Source organism: Asparagus officinalis, chromosome 7 (genome assembly GCF_001876935.1).
Source record: "Asparagus officinalis chromosome 7, Aspof.V1, whole genome shotgun sequence".
NCBI lineage: Eukaryota > Viridiplantae > Streptophyta > Magnoliopsida > Asparagales > Asparagaceae > Asparagus > Asparagus officinalis.
This window is the reverse complement of record NC_033800.1, coordinates 83,292,391-83,310,781: the sequence shown is the minus strand read 5'-3', so window position 1 is coordinate 83,310,781 and position 18,391 is coordinate 83,292,391. Positions and strand designations below refer to the sequence as shown.

The 18,391-nt window shown below is 34.4% G+C and overlaps 1 protein-coding gene across 2 annotated transcripts in view; it reads left to right on the top strand.

Moving 5' to 3' along the window:
- Nucleotides 7,594-18,391, top strand: part of LOC109848312 (alpha-1,3-mannosyl-glycoprotein 2-beta-N-acetylglucosaminyltransferase) — a 16,589-nt gene continuing 5,791 nt past the window's right edge. Inside the window, exons 1-8 of one of the 2 annotated variants that reach the window (XM_020417752.1) lie at nt 7,594-7,781; nt 8,660-8,710; nt 11,414-11,501; nt 13,372-13,434; nt 14,421-14,455; nt 14,595-14,671; nt 14,788-14,833; nt 14,918-14,980. In XM_020417752.1, coding sequence (XP_020273341.1) covers nt 7,713-7,781; nt 8,660-8,710; nt 11,414-11,501; nt 13,372-13,434; nt 14,421-14,455; nt 14,595-14,671; nt 14,788-14,833; nt 14,918-14,980 — 492 coding nt within the window. In that variant the 5' untranslated portion in view covers nt 7,594-7,712. Of the gene's footprint in view, nt 7,782-8,659; nt 8,744-11,413; nt 11,502-13,371; nt 13,435-14,420; nt 14,456-14,594; nt 14,672-14,787; nt 14,834-14,917; nt 14,981-18,391 lie in introns of both variants that reach the window. The other variant, XM_020417751.1, reaches the window with a different exon arrangement.

The window sequence follows — 18,391 nt, the reverse complement described above, 5'->3', positions numbered from 1 at the left end:
AATGTTTCTTTCCTATCTTCATGTCCATTTTTGGCAGATATTGACTATGAACTTACACAAATCTTCTTATATTGACTATAAACTCACACAAATCTTCTTTGTCAATTGAATGGAATTGGAGAATCAATACTGTAAATTATTCAGAATTCCACAAAAAATTATTCAATATTCCAAGCAAAGAATACACTCTTGCACAAATCAAGTTGTCCCATCTTTTATTCAAAACCTGCAACATAAGCTTATTCCACACTGTAGGCGTCAAAAAATGCTAATAGGTATCCCAAACATAGAGAAGATCACTCAAAAAATCACAAGAATTGATCTCATACTGTTCTTGGAAAATCAAGACATGTATGAACTGTCTCGCCAGCGAGACAGGTTTCGTTGTCTCGCCAGCTACTGTCTCGCGGGCCGAGACAGCAAACACTGTCTCGCCCGCCGAGACAGTAAACACTGTCTCGTGGCCTAATTTTGCCGTTTTGTTGAGTTTTGCAGTTACAGACCCCTGAGGCTATAAATACCCCCTAGGGTCATTTCTGACGAGGATCGAGCATATTTTCGAGCAATTCAGAGCAGAGAGAGCAGACATTGTTATTCTTGGATTCCCTTGAGATTCGAGCTTTGACTTGATTTCAAGAAGAACGACTATCTTACTTTGATAAGATATCGTTTTAAATTCTCACTTCGATAAACGAAGGAAGAATCATTAAACCCCCTTCACGATCTGTGATTCGGCGGTCCACGAACCAAAGCGTTCCCGGCACAGGCAAAGTCCCACAAAACAAGAATCGATAGACGATTTTTTGTGTTATTTTCTCAAAAGTTATAATTTTTGCTTTGTTGTGTAGAAAATGTCTTATAAAAAGACAATTCCTTTGAATTTGTTGTAATCGACTGAAGATATAATGAATTCCTCAACAAAACCATTTTTTGACGAAAACACACACATCAATAGGCCCCGGTGAGCACCCATGCAGACAATCATTGATTCCCTAATTTTTAAAAAAATTACACTTAAATATACATAATAAACAATTAGGATTGAATATTATGTGTTTAGTGGGTTAGCAACCTCAAAATAGCCGACTTTAACTTCTACATGCTATGAGTAAAGTCGTAGGGGACTATTGTTTGATATGCTATGACAGTTCTTATGAGGCCTCTGTTTTCATACATGGCTACAATCCAAGATAAACCTAGAGATGTCAAACCTACCATGCACCCACACTGTGCAACAATAAGTTTTACCAATCACAACAATATCCTCTAGTCGAATTAAAATAAAGTGTAGGTACAAAACAAGCAAAATAAATGAAATAACTACAATAGACATGATATAGAAAAAAATATCTCATAAATAAACCATGTCTCAATGAACAACCTAGAATATATCTGATATCCAAAATAAATAAATATGTCTCGACAAGAAACAACTAAAAATCGTACTAAGGTACACTACATTTATACTATAAAATAAACTCTAAGGTCTGAACAAAAATATAAAACTACAGTGGAGCCTCTAATAAATCTCATGTAATGACAACTATGCAAGAACTTCATCATCCTGCAACTCTCCGGTACTTCGAATTACCTAAAAGAATATTAGAAGAAAAAGAGCAACAACAAGAATGTCAGAGCTCTATAGCAAGATCACCTCCATCCGCCCCCAGGGGAAGGGTTGTTATATGGAGTGGAGGCTCTATCTATTAAGCAGAGTCTACCTAAATTATTTTTCTTTATATCTAATGGAATTAATATTTAGACACCTATAATACGAGACGCAGTACGTTGAGCAAAATAATCCAAACAAGAAAACTCTCATGTATAAACCATATGTCCCGAATTGTAAACATCTAAACATTAATACCAACCTAAAGATAAATAATCTAAATAAAATTAACAGTTAGGAATTCACAACACGAGACTGGTACGTCGAGCGAAATAATCCAAACAAGGAAAGCCTCATGTATATACCATATGTCTCAAATTATGAATCGTTAATTATTGATCCCAACTAAGAAAATAAAGAAAAGCAGTAAAAGAAAGTAAATACATCAACATATCATATTCATAATATCTTCCACTGTCACTGGGAAGATAGAATGAATACCGACACAAATCTCGTGTACTTTCAAATGCAAAGTACTCTTGGTCATATATTTTAGCTATGAGTCAAAAATATAATTGGCATCCGCCAACGACTCGGGCTATCATTTAACTATCTCAACACAACTCCGTGTAAGATTCTGGTTCATCGTATCATCATGTGGGACAGACTACCCGATCGGTATCCTAATAGTGTACACGACTCATTAGTCTCATCGCATCTCTGTACGTAACACGAGTGCGGGACGGACTACCAAGTAGGCATCCTAGAAATACGGCTCACAAGCCTCATCGCATCCTAGTACGGGACAGACTGCTAGATAAAGCATCCTAAACCTGACTCAATAGTCTGTACAAATAAAATATCGATGCACTACCCCCGTAGTACTGAACTGAGCTCATCAATGATATCCAGAAGGTGTGTGTATAATATGTACAAAACTCTTTCTCAAAGTAATCAGGTCAAAACCCATCATAATTCCTTTCAGCATACCCATGTATGTGCTACTACACTATTCATGAATTAACATATAAAGAAGTGTGGCTTGAAACCCGCAAACATATCTCAAACAGATGTAAAATAAAAATTCAGGCAACAGCCTTAGTAGTCGACTACTAAGCTTAGTAGTCGACTACACTGAGTCCATCCAGATTCTGTAATAACATATATCAGTATTAGTAGTCGACTATTAAGAACATTAGTCGACTACTCTGCAAACACACAGTTTCTGTTATACTCAACTGGGCACGAGTAGCCGACTACTAAGCTTAGTAGTCGACTACTCTGTCAAGACACGCATTCTTTCGTGCACAAACAGTGCTTATATCAAATGTACATATCATGATGTTAAAACAAGATTTTATACTTGGCATATGCAACAAGAATTATCTGAAACATCAAATTAAATTATTATATCTTCTAAATTAGGGTTTAACATCCTAATTAAACAATTTCTTCAATTATCTCATATGTAAACAAAGTGATTATAAACACATGATAAAAACTACTCATGAACAGAGGTAAAATTCATTTAAACATATTTATCTTACTTAGGTATACACATGATAAAAACTACTCATGAACAGAGGTAAAATTCATTTAAACATATTTATCTTACTTAGGTATCATAAACCTAGGGTTTAAACTCATGAACAGAGGTAAAATTCATTTAAACATATTTATCTTACTTAGGTATCATAAACCTAGGGTTTAAGCATGATTAATTAATATGAAAACTCAAAGAAAACTTTACGTAATATATCAATTATTTCAAATCAACATATCTGCAGTTTTCTGTAAAATATATCATTAGTAAATTGAGCATATCTTTCTCTAGACAAACTTTTTTAAGAATAGTTTTCTATTTTCGAAACTAGATCCACATAGCTATCATTTGGCACTAGTTTAGTTTAGTTTGGAGTTTATATTTTATCTCAAATTTTCAGTTAAAGGTTACACACGTGTAGCAGTTTTCTACAGAATATGTCATTAGTAAATTGAGTATATCTTTCTCTATAAAAACTCTTTCTTAGAATGGTTTTCTGTTTTGAATATGTCATTAGTAAATTGAGTATATCTTTCTCTATAAAAACTCTTTCTTAGAATGGTTTTCTGTTTTGAAAAATAGGTTCATATAGCTTTCATTTGACACTGGTTTTGTTCAGTTTGGAGTTTATATGATATTTTAAATTTCTAGTTAAATATTATATATATGCAGCAGTTTTCTGCAATTTATGATGAAAATAAAAACTAAACCTCTTTATAATTCAATTAGAAAATAAACTAGGGTTAACACACGAGTTAAAAATAATTATAAAGTTTAAAAAATAAAAATTTAATCAACCCTAATGATCATGATCATGTTACTATCATAAATAATTAGGAAAAGCTAATGATCTAGCATTAGGTTAAGATTTATCATAAAAAATCTCATGTTTTTCATATCAGGTTAAGCCTTAAGCATGAAAACATTGATTTAAATATTTTTATAATCATTAAACACTATAGGGATGAGTTTGTATGCAGATGATCTTGCCTTATCACGTGTGCAAGTCTTTAAAACTAATATGAAATGACTCCTCATCACCAAACGTCGTAGATCTTGCCTTTTCCTCGCTTCTCTCCTCACAAGACGCTCCCAAAATCTCAACTTTAGGGCTAGGGTTTGAGAGAGAGGAAGAGGAGCTGCTAGGGTTTGAAACTCTGATGAAAAGATGATAATTTTTATGAAAACACATGTATATATATATATATATATATATATATATACAAACCCGAAATAAATCCGTTTGACCCGAATCAGGAAACCTAGTCTGACTAGGAAAATAACATTCGATATGTGGGCTGTAACTTTCTCATACGACCTCAGAATAGGGTGATTTAAGATTTGTTGGAAAGATGTTGAAGAGACCTACAATGTTGATCTTTTGAGTTTTTCCAGATTCAATCTGTATCGATATGTAAAATATATAAACTCTTAACTGGTCATTTTTCCATATTTCTCTTCGTGCATGTTTTGTGTATTTGCACTCATATATTCACAAATATACATTGAATTGATTTCAAATCAATTCCTATCATACTCAAACATCAAAATATATTATATTTTTACCATATAACATATTTATTATTATTTTTTATATAACATTCAAATTTTTGGGGTTTTATAGTTCTATAACACAAACTTGGAACACTAACATTGTTTTGTCTTTTTCTTTATAATGTAAATATTTAAATAATGATAATATGACAGTCCCTAAAAATGTCAAAGTTCAGCTTGATGTATAATTTTTTTCCTTCTTTTGTTGTAAGTACTGGATTCAAACCTCATAGTTTTGACAACATACTATAATTATTTGGCATGTAATACAGCAAAATGTTATACCTGTAGAATGTTAGTATTGCATGATTAGCAGATATCAAATAAAAGATGGCCATAGTACTACAACTAGCATGCCATATTAATCGACAACAACTAAGTTTGATAATGATTCAGTAAGCATACTCTTCACGTTAAACTTCATGTATGTGCCTATAGAATAATCTCAATAGCCCTTTTCTAAAGTTCTTTGAATTATATTCAGATCTGCTAAAACATCATAAACCTCAAGCATGCAAAAAAGGTATGATAAAATACAACTATTACCTAATAAAAGTAGTAGGGAGACTAAATTCCCAACGCATCACATAGCACCACTGGTTAAGGTTCAAAATTGAAAACAGAGGAGAAAAGAACAATTCAAAAGACTAATGTTATTAACTGGTACAACACATATCTGAGATCATCATCTCCAAAATGTCGCTAATTTGTTGTTCATGTATGGGCCTGCAATGCCAACAAGCATAAAGGAGCTACAAAAAGTGATGAATTTAGAAAAGTAATTGGAGATGTTGATTCCTTTAAAAGAGGTTATGAATTTCTCTCTAGCCTCTATTGAAATGCACCATGGACTGTTAATTGCTTGAAGGCCTACAAATTCTTGAGAACTTATCAGGAATTTATTCACAAATTCAAAACTGTAAGGCTATTCGTGGAAAAGTTTTTTCTTATTAGAATTATTTTGACATGCTAAAATTTTCTATTAATATCTTAAAATTTATTTAACTCAGGTGTTACTATTAGATCTCTTTTGGAATCTTTTTGATGATATTTTATATCCAAAAAGAAAGGGTAATGAATCCTTGTAGAAAGCGAAGCTTGTACACACAGGTTCATATAAATAAAATGTGACATTTTCTAAGAAGCACATTCTCTCAATTAATTTGTTTGTTTTCTTAAACAAATGAATTTAATAATGTAAAAAGGTTTTATGATGCAGTTAAATAGTTAGTTTGTCTAACAAATTGGTTCAGAAAATTCTTCCAATTTCTCCCTTTTGGCATCATTTATTTGTAGTTTATATTTTTTTCTTCAAACGTTCCTTTTATGTTGGAGATACATATTCTTATAATGCTTGTGTAGAAGGGGAAAGGGAGATCGAAGTCGTTACATAAACTTCAATGTTTTTAGGAGAGTGATTACATGGGTACTGATCAATGTCTTTGTCTTGGTGCCCTATTTAATATTGCCGCAACAAATATAAGTAGTGACCCCTATATTAACTTATCTTTCTATTTACTCTGTAATATGGCATTTTGTTGACAAAATTTGTTGTCATTTTTAGTGCAGGGTCATGACAGTGGAAGAAGACTATGCATCTTTGGCTTTTGACAATTCATTGAAATGCTAAGTGATATTGTTGAAGACACTGTACTAGAACATGGAGGAGAAGTAACTTGAGAAGCACATTATAATACAGATTTGTGTTTAAAACTGATATTCTTGTTCTTGCTTATAGTCATATTATATAAAATTATGCAGAGCATGTGTGCGTCAATCCTTTCTTGTCATTATAAAGAGGAATAAAACCGTCGATTGTAAAATTACACTTTTATTTATATTTTCACTAAAAAGGTTTGGAACCGAGTTAAAGGACCTTTCTACATACTAACATTAACAATTTGATACTCCATTTACGAGAAAATATTCATTTAGAAATAAGTTTAATAAACTGTTTTGATTTATATTCTTCTGTACATTGAAAAATAAAAATCTAAAAATTCTTAAATGCAGATTAATGAATCAATCTTACATGTTAAAATATAACTAAGTCTTACTATACAATTATCCCTTTAATAGTGATATAAGATTTGCAAAAAAACGGTGCTCCTTCTTGGTCTTCACTAGGCTATCATATGTTTGTTTAAACATGCATATAAACTCTAGATTAGGTTAAAAGGATTCAATGAATAAATTAGAATGAAATGCTAAACTAAATTATCAATTTTAGCTAAATCTAAGCGTTTATACCATGTGCATTGCACGTGCAATTCACCTAATAGGATAAAAGAGAGAGAGAAAATTGACAAGTTGCATTCCTTCCCGTCCCGTTCCTCCCCTTGAAGCTCCCAAACACAACATTAGTCTTTTGGGGGGCGATTTTCCTTTTTGATTTTTGGATGGAAGTTGGGAGCATTTCCCCCAACTTTTTTTTAATAAAAATATTACGTTTCGTTTACGTTTTCTAATTAAAACGTAACCTGGAAAGAACAATTTTTCAAAACAGACCCCTTTAGAGTTTTATTTTTTAAAATCGAGTGTTTTTTTTATTTACCAAAACCGACCCGATTTTGTGATTAACAGTCTAATCACCATCCTAAATAGTCGGGGTTGGCAACTCCGACTATTTAGGAGGGTATTAAACCCTGATTAGATGTCTTAAACACTAAAAATTAAGGTCCTAAATAGTCGGGGTTGCCAACCCCGACTATTTAGGAAGGTGATTAGCTAGTTAATCACAAAATCGGGTTGGTTTTGATAAATAAATAAAAGACCGGTCGATTTTGAAAAATAAAACTCTAAACGAGGTTGTTTTGAAAATTTAAATATCTAAATCTAAATATAAATAGGGTTGTCTTTTCCCCCACAACCAGAACAGCCACTGGAGTAAAAAAAAGCCCTTTTAATAGTCCATAGAGCCCGAGGCCTTACATCAAAAAGTCCAAGTCGCCCAAATCTTGGAATCTTGGGATCGAAGCAGCAGTAGCAGCTTCGGATCGATCGCCAATGGCGAGAAATCTCTGCGACATTCGCCTCCTCCTCGTCGCCGCCGCTGCCGCCTTCATCTTCATCCAGGTACTCACTCTCTCCTCCATTTTTTTTTCTCGATCTTTCCCCCCCACGTTTGATAACGATTCGTCTCCGATAAGGAATCCACTCAATAGTTCGGTTCATTGCGAAGTCTAATTACGATTTGTTGTTGTTTAATTCTTGCTTTTTACTCTTTGTGTTCACTTGATTTGCATAATTAGTTATGCAATTTCTTAATCTGATACTTGTTAGTCGTTTAAATAAAGCTTCGGAAAGTTTGAGGGGAAAAAAAATTAGTGGAGGCATTTTAGATGAAAATTATTAGATTAAGTGTTTGAGTGGCATTTATGTTAGAATGTTGTAATTGCACCTTTAAAGGGTAAGTATATAGTACACATAAGATGCAACTAAGAGCTCCACGCCTATTCTACGAAAATGCATGTTATGTCATCTAGATTAATGGCCTAAACCGATAATTATGATCTACAACTTGTCAGGATTGAAAGCAGTACAATTTGAGTACTTTTATCATATACGTATTATGCTCTAAAAATGAAGGGATAGCTTGTGCAGTTGTAGAGTGATGAAAGGTGATTATTTGAAGTTGCATAAGTTAGAGGATGGAAAATTTATCACTGTCTGATCTTTTTTATCCCTGTGGTTTGATGTATGTGATAATAATGACCACTTGAGGTGTCAATATGGATGATTTAACATGTGTTTTCGCAGGTATTTTGAACTTCTTAACTACACCTCATGTGTAATACAATTTTACTCGCCTTGCAAAGCATCCAACTATGTTGTTATATTACAGTCTTTCTTTCTTAACATGATCCAGATATCTGTATATAATTCACCTGATTTCATGTTTCATATTTGTTTGGTTAGTGCTAACAAGTTGTGTCTGTTGCTGTTATGCCTAGATACGTCTTTTCTCCACACAATCTGAGTATGCAGATCGCATGGCAGCTGCTGTGAGTGAGACAGTCTTTCCTCGTATTGAATGTGTATATTTTCCCCCTTGTTCAGTGTAGTCACATTCATTATTTCCTGCGACGAACCAGAGACAATTTGATCAATGCTGCTATTACTATGAACACCATCTTATTATTATTCTTTTCGTGGTCTAACTAATGTTGTCATATGACTCATATTATTAAGAAATAGCTATAGTTGACATGATCAAGTGTTCGTAATTTGTCTCTAAGAAGTCTATCTTCAACACATGAAGGCTTAATAATATGTTTACATTTACTTTGAGTTTCACTTTTGATCTTGAATTGAGAGCTATTTTGACTAAATTTCGAGACACTATCATGAACCTCGGGTTGTTCTTGAACAAACTATCATGAACCTTTTTTTTCTGTTCGCATATCTATCACAAATTTTCATGACCTTTTTAAGAAAAATGCTTGTATTTTGTAGAAACAGCCATGAATACATGAATTAGAGGAACTTCATGATAGTTCTTTAGATGCAATCAAAAGTTCATGATGATTTCTTAAAAAGTTAAAATATAGCAGTATGTAGCACGGACACGGATCCGACATGGCCATCCGACACGCCGACACGAGGCAAATCCTAAAAAATACATAGGATACGTGTGTTCGACACGTGTGTCCGACACGGACACGACACGACACGGCTTCATGTTATGCGTGTCCGTGCTTCATAGTATAGCACCATTGTCTAGTTACTTTTGATTTCTTAAAGAAACTATGAGATTTTATGAGATCTGGGAGCTGGAAGTTTTTAAGGAAGATACTATGAGATTCTGTATGACGAGTTGGATTTACTACTGTCATATGGATGCAATCCGGTATTGTTTGTTGAAGTCGAAGTTACATAGTTTTTATTCGATAAGGTACTTGTAGCTATAGAAGTGGCAATTATGAAGAGCAATTTTGGTAAATTATATATTTTTGAGGTACAAATAACGGATTTTAATTTTCATATGTGGAATGTGGACAAACAAAATATTCAGAAATTTCAAAGAGTGGTTGTTCTTAAGAAGCTTTAAAGGAACATCCTCAAAAAATAAATATGGCATGATAGGTGTTTATCGCTGTTTATATTATATTATCAATTCATGCAAAACATGAATAAAATATCAAAACTTTTAAGATGGATGTGTCTTAAACATTTCAAATTATGTTGCTTGATAATCACTTAACCATGATATTTTAACCAAAATCAACAACTATCAAATACTTGAAAATATCTGATGCGTCTCAAATACACGAATGAGTTTTTGAGTTGAATAGTTACATTCTTATTCTTTCAGTAGAACAATTTGGGGAAGATTCAGCTATAATTGCATACTTGCTATAATTGCATACTTGATTGAGTGCAATGTTTTTTCCTTGATGTCAGAATCCTAAGACGTAATGAGTTTTGCTTTTAAAGAAATAACTCTAATGAATATTGTTGTCGAAGGCACCATTGACTTTGTTTTCAGAGATATTGATGTTCTTATTCAGGTTCGTAATGTCTTTCTAGTACTCCATCATATCTGTATTTCTGTAAACCCATGAAAGAGGCCCTATTTTTCCTTCTAAATTAGCACTTTTTTACTAGCTCTTTAGAATATTCTAGAACTTCTCCAGGTTCAGGTTAATCACATCTAACCACCATAATGTTAAAATTGGTGACTTGATGTTTTCTATTTGCAACTGTTTGACGTACTAACTAAAGGGCTATCACATGCCCTTATATCCCCCAAAATTTGAGCCTTAACAACTCTTTGCTTCAGTCATATTTAAGTATATCGTAATAAATAGATACAAGCTGATAATTTGTGATTCTTACTAAATACTAATAATTTGCCTGTTATCACATCTAGGCCCATCAATTTTGCCCTTCAAATTCTGTCTTTGCTCTCTGATTTTTTTCTTCAGTGGTTATATCAAATGTCCATGCAAGCCCTTTGGCTTCTTCTTACATTTCTATCCTGGTTTCTCAAGTCTTTCGTTTATTCTTCCAGTCCTTGAACAAATCTTGAACAAGAATTGCAACATGGAGATGCATAAATCACAGCACTACATAGGGGCTTGTACTGTATAGAATTGAATTCCAAGGTTGGATGCGCATCATCATTATCACTTTTCAATCATTTCCCACAAAAAAGAAATCATTTCTTCATTGATAAGGGTTGTCAGCCAGAAATCTGAGTAGTGGGTGGATTAGGTTAATTTTATGATATTGTCGGTTCATCTTTCTAGAAGCTCTTGCATAGCATTTCTAGCCATTTATACTGAGGCGAAGTCTAAGGAACTTACTCAAAATTATGAAGGATACCAAAGAGCGAAGAAGACAGTTTTGGTTAGGGAACTGCAAGAATAGTATGTCAGAAAAGCTCCATCTCCTTGTCACAAAATTAATTTCCCTTTGGTTTCCCATATGACAAACATTTTTGTTGGATCTTTTGATGAAAAGATGTCTTAACCACTTTCTGGTAACAACATGGAATCAAATTGCTTTCATGAGGGGAATACATCAAATTGTCATAGGGAACATACTGATATTATTTACACACATACATACATGCATGCATGCATGACTAATATTCCAGTTCTTTATTAGTAGGCAAGGTTTTTTTTTCTTTTCTATATTCTTACATTTGTTTAAAGTATTGCATATTATTATTCGTAATCTCATTGCAGATGTATTTGGAACAGGTTGAATCTGAAAGTCGATGTACGAGTCAAATGCGGTTGTTGATAGACCAAATAAGCATGCAGCAAGAAAAAATTGTTTCTTTGGAAGGTGCACCTATACTTCATCTCAATCTGTTGAATTTATAACAAAACTTTTGCCAGCGTAGACAGCCTATAGATATGAACCTGCATAAGGTGTATTATATCTAGTGGAAACTAAAACATCAGAGTTAGTCAACATTTCCCACTGCAAACTTCTGCTTTGTTTGTTTCAGCATATTATGTTTCTCCAAACAACTATTTTTCTGATCAGAAAACTTATCATTCTGAAACAATAGGGTTTTGGTCCTTGGATTACCTATGAACGTTCACTTTGGCTCACAGACACATGGATTTGTTGAGTTTATCTTTGATCCTGGTGGATTTGTATGTGTGAGAGCAGTAACTATATGCCCATATAATGCCCAAGCTAGACTGCAGAAAACTCCTTTGCCTCTATGTGTCTTGAATTTTACTGCTATGGTCTTTAAAACCATGACAAGAAGATGTAAGCAGCTGATGACATGAATTGCAGTGGAATGAAGGCCATTTATCTTCGAAAGTTTTAATGAGGACTAGGAAGCTTCAAAATTTTCTACTTCGGAAGATAGATTGGATGCTTTGCTCCTCTGTTTTAGTGGTGTCATGTTGATATAAGTTTGTTTCGCCCGATTTTAAGTATTGAGTAATAAGTTGCCAATTTTTTTAAAATTTATAGTTAAATAGGATTTCTGCATTTTTCCTGCTTAAAATCTATAGCCACCTTCCATTCATCTGCATTGTGTGATCATTCACCTTATGTAATGACTGAGTGATAAGCTGCTTTAGTAATGTGTGGTGTGTTACTGCATAACTATGTGGTTGTGCAGGACGCTCTGAAATTATATCAACAACATCGTCAAAGCCTTACCAATATTCTAGGCCTGATTTAGCACATCCTGTATTAGTCTTAGCCAATAAAAAGACAGTTGCTTCATCTACAAGCTTTTTATATTGTTTCCAAAGAAAGTTCAAGTTTTCCTTCCCAATCCATATTGGCTGATACGTTCTCCTTATTAAGATACTCTTGTCTTCACGATCTATATCAATTTATCATCATATTTTAGTATATTTCGTTACTACACTTCAGTTTGCTCTCTTCTTCACCTTAAGTCTTCTGTTCACATTGAAGTGAAACTTTTCTAGTTGATCTAAGAATGTTTTATGAGGAAGTTAAATATTTATTATTTATTGTACATTGTGAGGTCATAATTCAAGCACATGTAATTCAAAACCATAGTTACATGGAACCCAGTTCGTTTTGGTTCACGGGACAGGAACGGGAGCGTGGTACAGGTACACCACTCATTAGGAGTCAGATACGAGGGAGATAGGCTTATATGGTACGCTATGGAACGTGGACATTTTAGGTTCAGTTCTTAGATGTAGGAATTAATGGTTTTGCAAGAGTCAAATTTGATAAATATACTAGCTGATATCAGAAATGGTAAAAGATCATTGAGAATCATGTCGCAATTAAGATATGCATACTTTATTTGCTTAGTTTCTCACATTTTTTGTTGTTTATTCTATTGAAAAAAGATATTTTAAAAAAAAATAACTTGTTTTAATTCTAAATCGGGTCGCTAGAGTTTGTGAATCGGGTCGTGTTCCACTATGAATTTGGGATGATTGAATCCGGGTCGCAGTTCGCTATAGCACCCCACATTCCTAACATCTATGTTCAAATACGCGTACTGAACATGATATTGCTACATTGCAATTTATATGCATATGAATAATTTTTTTAGAACTGGTTAAAGCATGTTGTTTCCCATGAATTTTTATTTACATGATTCCAGTTAAGCGGGTGGATATCCTGTGTTAATTTCTCTATGCAACAATGTAAAAAAAATTCCTACACAAAATTTTGAGATTCTGATTTTATATTAATGTTTCAGAAGCGAATAAACTTCAAGATGAAGAGCGTGCACAGTTGAAGAATCTAGTTCGAGATCTTGAAAGTATAGTCTTTTGTTTACTTTCCTTTCCTTGAGGTTCATTTTTATCGCTACTCTGCAGTTAATTATCTGTATTCTTTTCTCATCACCACCATCTTAGCGTGTTGACATTTCTGTATATTTGTCCATTTGGATAAATATAATTTATAAAAGGAAAAAGTTTATAAACTTATAATTATCAAATAATGGAATACAGAAGCTGAAATTAGCCAAATCAAATTAGTAACACTGGCCTAATAGATTTATATTCTTTCTTGTCTATTTCAATTTGCACTAGCAGCTATTTCTATTTAAGAAACATCTTTTAAAATTCTCTTAGTGCCCCTTTATATCATTTATTTCTGTGAAACCCCGTATAACTTATTCTTTACAACAAATAATTTTTATTGCTTAACTACGAAAAGTGAAAAGTTATACACGCATTTACCATACTATGTACGAGCAACTCACTTTATGAGGCTCATTTTGTAGCTTAGGCCTAATTTGGTATTGCTGGAGCTTACAACTTATAGAAACAACCTATATAAGCTGCCGAAAATAGTTGTTTGGTACCATATATCAAAAGCTGCTTCCAAAAGTAATTAAGGTATTTGGTAAAATTATGCTTAAAACTCATTTTAAGTGAAAATTTCTAAAATAAACATAGTTTTAGCTTCATGTTTATTGTAAGTAAGAGATATTGGCAACATCTAAGGATGTATATAGTATATAAAATACAAAAAGTAGAAGCTCCTTTTAAAAGTTATCCTCAAGTTGCTCCTAAAAGCATCTTCTTGAAAGCAGAAGCAGATTCAATAATCATGTAAAAAAAAGTTTTACCAAACACCATTATTGCCTGTTTTTTGAAAAAATAAGCAAAAGCACCCTAAAAAAAAGCAATATTAAAATAGCCCTTCTATTTGTTGAAGAATGACAATAAATGCTTTATAATTACTCAAAGTGAAATTTGCATTTGATCTCATATTTGTATTTATGCATTTTGGGTACAGGAAAAGGTCTGCAGAGCATAGTTAGTAAAGAAAAGGTATGCTATTTTAGAAATAATGCGTGTTCTGATTGTAGCATTTTGAGGATTAGGTCATTTCTTTTGCTTATATATTTTCTGGAGGATTGGAGTACGGTCAATGCATCTCTACCATCTAATTTTATACTCGTCTTTTCAGGAGCCTGTTGCAGCTGTTGTGATAATGGCTTGCAATCGTCCTGACTATTTGCAGAGGACCATTGAGTCTATACTGAAGTATGCTTATGTTTTGCTTATTTTCATATATATAGTAGGTTGCTGCACTCTTTAATTTGAAAAAAAGAATTACATGACTAGTAGAATGAGATTGTTTTCAACGCCCAAATTTCCAGGTATCAGAGTGCAGTTGCATCAAAATTTCCACTTTTTGTCTCCCAGGCAGGTCTTTGGCTTTTTCTCAAATTTTGGTTTGAATTTCTGGTTGGGAAGAATGACTTTTCCATGCTCTAATTGGTTTTGCAGGATGGGACAAATCCTGATGTTAAATCCAAAGCCTTAAGTTATAGTCAGCTAACTTATATGCAGGTTTGTCTCTGACTGCTTTCCTGTGTGGTATATAACCAGAATACATAAAGTAAATGCTTATCATTTTGTCCCGTGCCTTTGTGGCTTTTTATAGAAAATTATGCCTCCTACTAAGTAACAGATGATTGTCATACGATTCTAGCCACAGGCTCCGGCACTCAAATAAAGAAACTTATTGTCTGTTTGCTCATGTGCTTCTGATAACATGATCTTCATTGGTAGAAGTTAATCCATGTAATTATCATGTTGGCAAGATATTCAACAAGGGCTCCATCCTACTTTTCATCAAATCTGCATTCTGTTGAAACAAGTCTCAACTTCTTTCAGGCGGAAAATATTCAACAAGGGCTTCATCATAATATGATAATTTTTAACATGATATCATCTAAGCTTTGTGTACATAATTTTGGGTTTGGTGGTCACTACTGCCCAGTGAATTTTTATGCTGTCGTTCCCTTTCTTTTGATTATCTCACTGACCGGGTACAAGAGATGAAGCAAGTGACAAGCCAAATTCAAGAGTTCACAGGAACGGAAATGGACATGCAGAATGCTAGAATGCACTTTCTAAATTGTCATTCTCTGATAGTGATTGCTGTTGCACCTTTGCAACCCTATCTTTGTTGACGATGATATACTTTGAACATGTTCAAGAAGCCATTAATGGGCCAGCTAGGAGTGGTAGTACTGCAGTTGAAGGAGCAGGTAGAAGAAAGCAAAATGACCACAGATTGAAGTAGGGGGGAATTGTCGTGGATTCTTATCTAAAAACAGAAATGGCCCTTAGCAAAGTAGAGAAAAAGGATTCATGTATTCAGCCCAAAATAAATAAAAAATAAAAAATAAAAAAATGGGTAAAGTCTTGTCACTGTAGTAGATGCTCTTGCAGAATGCTGACCAAATGAGGACTGAGCTTGCTGCTTACTTCAGAAGGTTGCGGTTGCTCTTTTCGCAATATCACTTTAGCTTATAGTCAGAGTCGGTGAAGATTGTCTATAGTAGAATAGAAGCAACCAGCAAATACCCCTGACTGGGAATAGCTAGCATCCCAACTACAGCTATTGCCTGTTAATAACTCTACCTCCTAGGTCAGAAACATAGAATGCTTCTATGTTGTTTCACCTTCACTTTGCCCTATTCTAATGTTATTATGCTGTTAGTTGTTACTCTTTCTCAGTGACAAGTTGCAAGTTTTCGAGTTATGCGCATTACCGCCTCACTCAATCTAGGAATCCCTAGCGAACTCTATACACGAGCCCCAAGAAAATTCTATACTAGCTGCACGACCCGACACAGGATACCCTAAGGATATTGGAACTAGAGCTCTAATACCAACTGTGACGCCCATGTTTTCACACATGGCTGCAGTCAACCCAGAGATGCCAAACCTATCAATGCACCCAATACTATGCATAAACATGTTTCACTGTCACCGTTGCTATCACTCTAGCATATATCAAAAAATAGAGCGGTAAGGGTGCAAGCAGATATAATAATAGTGGGAATACAAGAAATGATGGAAAGAGATATTCAACAACTTTCATAAATTTGTTCCCAACAGAGGAAAAGAAAATACATCTGATAAATTGAGATAAGAACAAAGAGTCTCTAAAACATAAGAGTCAATTGAATAGTATGAAGGCACTCAGCCTCCAAAATAAAATACATTTCTAAAAGTCTAAAACCATAAATAGTTTACTGTGGAATACCAACTAGCTACCTATAAATAACGGTAAACTATACCGAGTCTCCGTCAACCTGCGGCTCTCCGAATTCCTGACCCGCTACCTGAAAAAGGTAAAAACAAAGAGCGTCAGAACGCTAGCAAGAACATCTTCACCGTCCCTAGGGTGAAGGGGTATAGCATATAGAATACTACACATAGCATATATATAAATCATATATCATGTACTAAGAGGAGTTAAGATTTAGAAATCCACAACACGAGATGAGTACTACAAGCGAATAATCCAAACAAGAAAACCCTCATATATATACTATGTATCTCAAATTGTGAATCGCTAAATATCAACTCCAATTCCTATAAATAAGCTATAAAGAAATACATCACCAAACCTTAATCAGAACATGACAAGCGTGTTGAATCACAGTATCTCACCCTACCCTCGAGTAGGTAGCACGGGAACAAATACACCATTCAGTGTGATCCTTACCAAAAATATGCATCGTCGCAAGGTATACCTTAATGTTGGACTACGTCCATAATCAATACCCACCTGAGACCCAGGCGATCAAATATTACAGTGTTGTCGCTCGCAAAATCTCGCGGCTCATCGCATCATCATACTGGACGGACTACCCACTAGGACATCCTACATAGTATAGGCGTATCGGCCTCATCACATCACCATGCGGGACAGACTACCACTAGGGTATCCTACAGGTACGGCGCACCGGCCTCATCGCATCATTATACGGGACGGACTACCTATTCAGACATCCTATGGAGCATGGGCGCATCGGCCTACTTCAGTGTAGCGTACCGACGCACTATCCTAGGTAATATTGAGCTATGCTCATCAACGATACCCATGCAAACATATGCAACTCTATCTTATCGTCTCCTATTGTGATAGAATTAACACATTAGGCTTCACCATTGCAAAGGGGTCCGTGTATGCTCAAACTCCACACGTATACTCCCAGGGTCACGCACGTGTATCGACGTGCGGGCCCGTACATCGTGTCCACGATCTTACGTGCGTGGAAGATCAACACACGCAAAGACAACATCAAGTCAGTCGACTGGCCCTTGGGAATCAGTCGACTGACACTTGATCAGTCGACCGAACAGCGAACGTGCACAAACATGTACAAACAACAAGTCTCGATCGGTCGACCGATACATATGTCGGTCGACCGACCTGAGAGAAAACTCAATTTTCCTAAAGATCGATCGGTCGACTGATCCTTCTGATCAGTCGACCGACCCTTCTGATCAGTCGACCGACCCGATGACGAATCGAAGTCGACAGATTTCTCAAAAATTCACAAAAGTCGAAAATTCTTCGAAAGTAACATGTTTTAATTCTTCATTATGGTATATAAGGTTTACTTTGATATATGAAACCACATACATAAATTTGAGGGGATCTAACAACCCTAAACATGATTATGGTTGTAAAAATTCATCCTGAAACAATTAAACTAGCAATATATCAAATATTAATCTTTAACCCTAATTAAAGAATTCGTTTTCTTAAACTTTTAAGTTCAGAAATTAGATCTTTGCATCACCAAGCTTTAAGGAGTGGTCTCTACACATTTAAAGAATTTTAATCTAATAAAAACAAGGAAAAAGGGGATGAGTTCGGAGAAGATGAACTTGCCTTCAGAATTCGTTTTGATCTCTCAAACGTGAAAGAAACTCGATCCTCCTTCACAAAAGGCA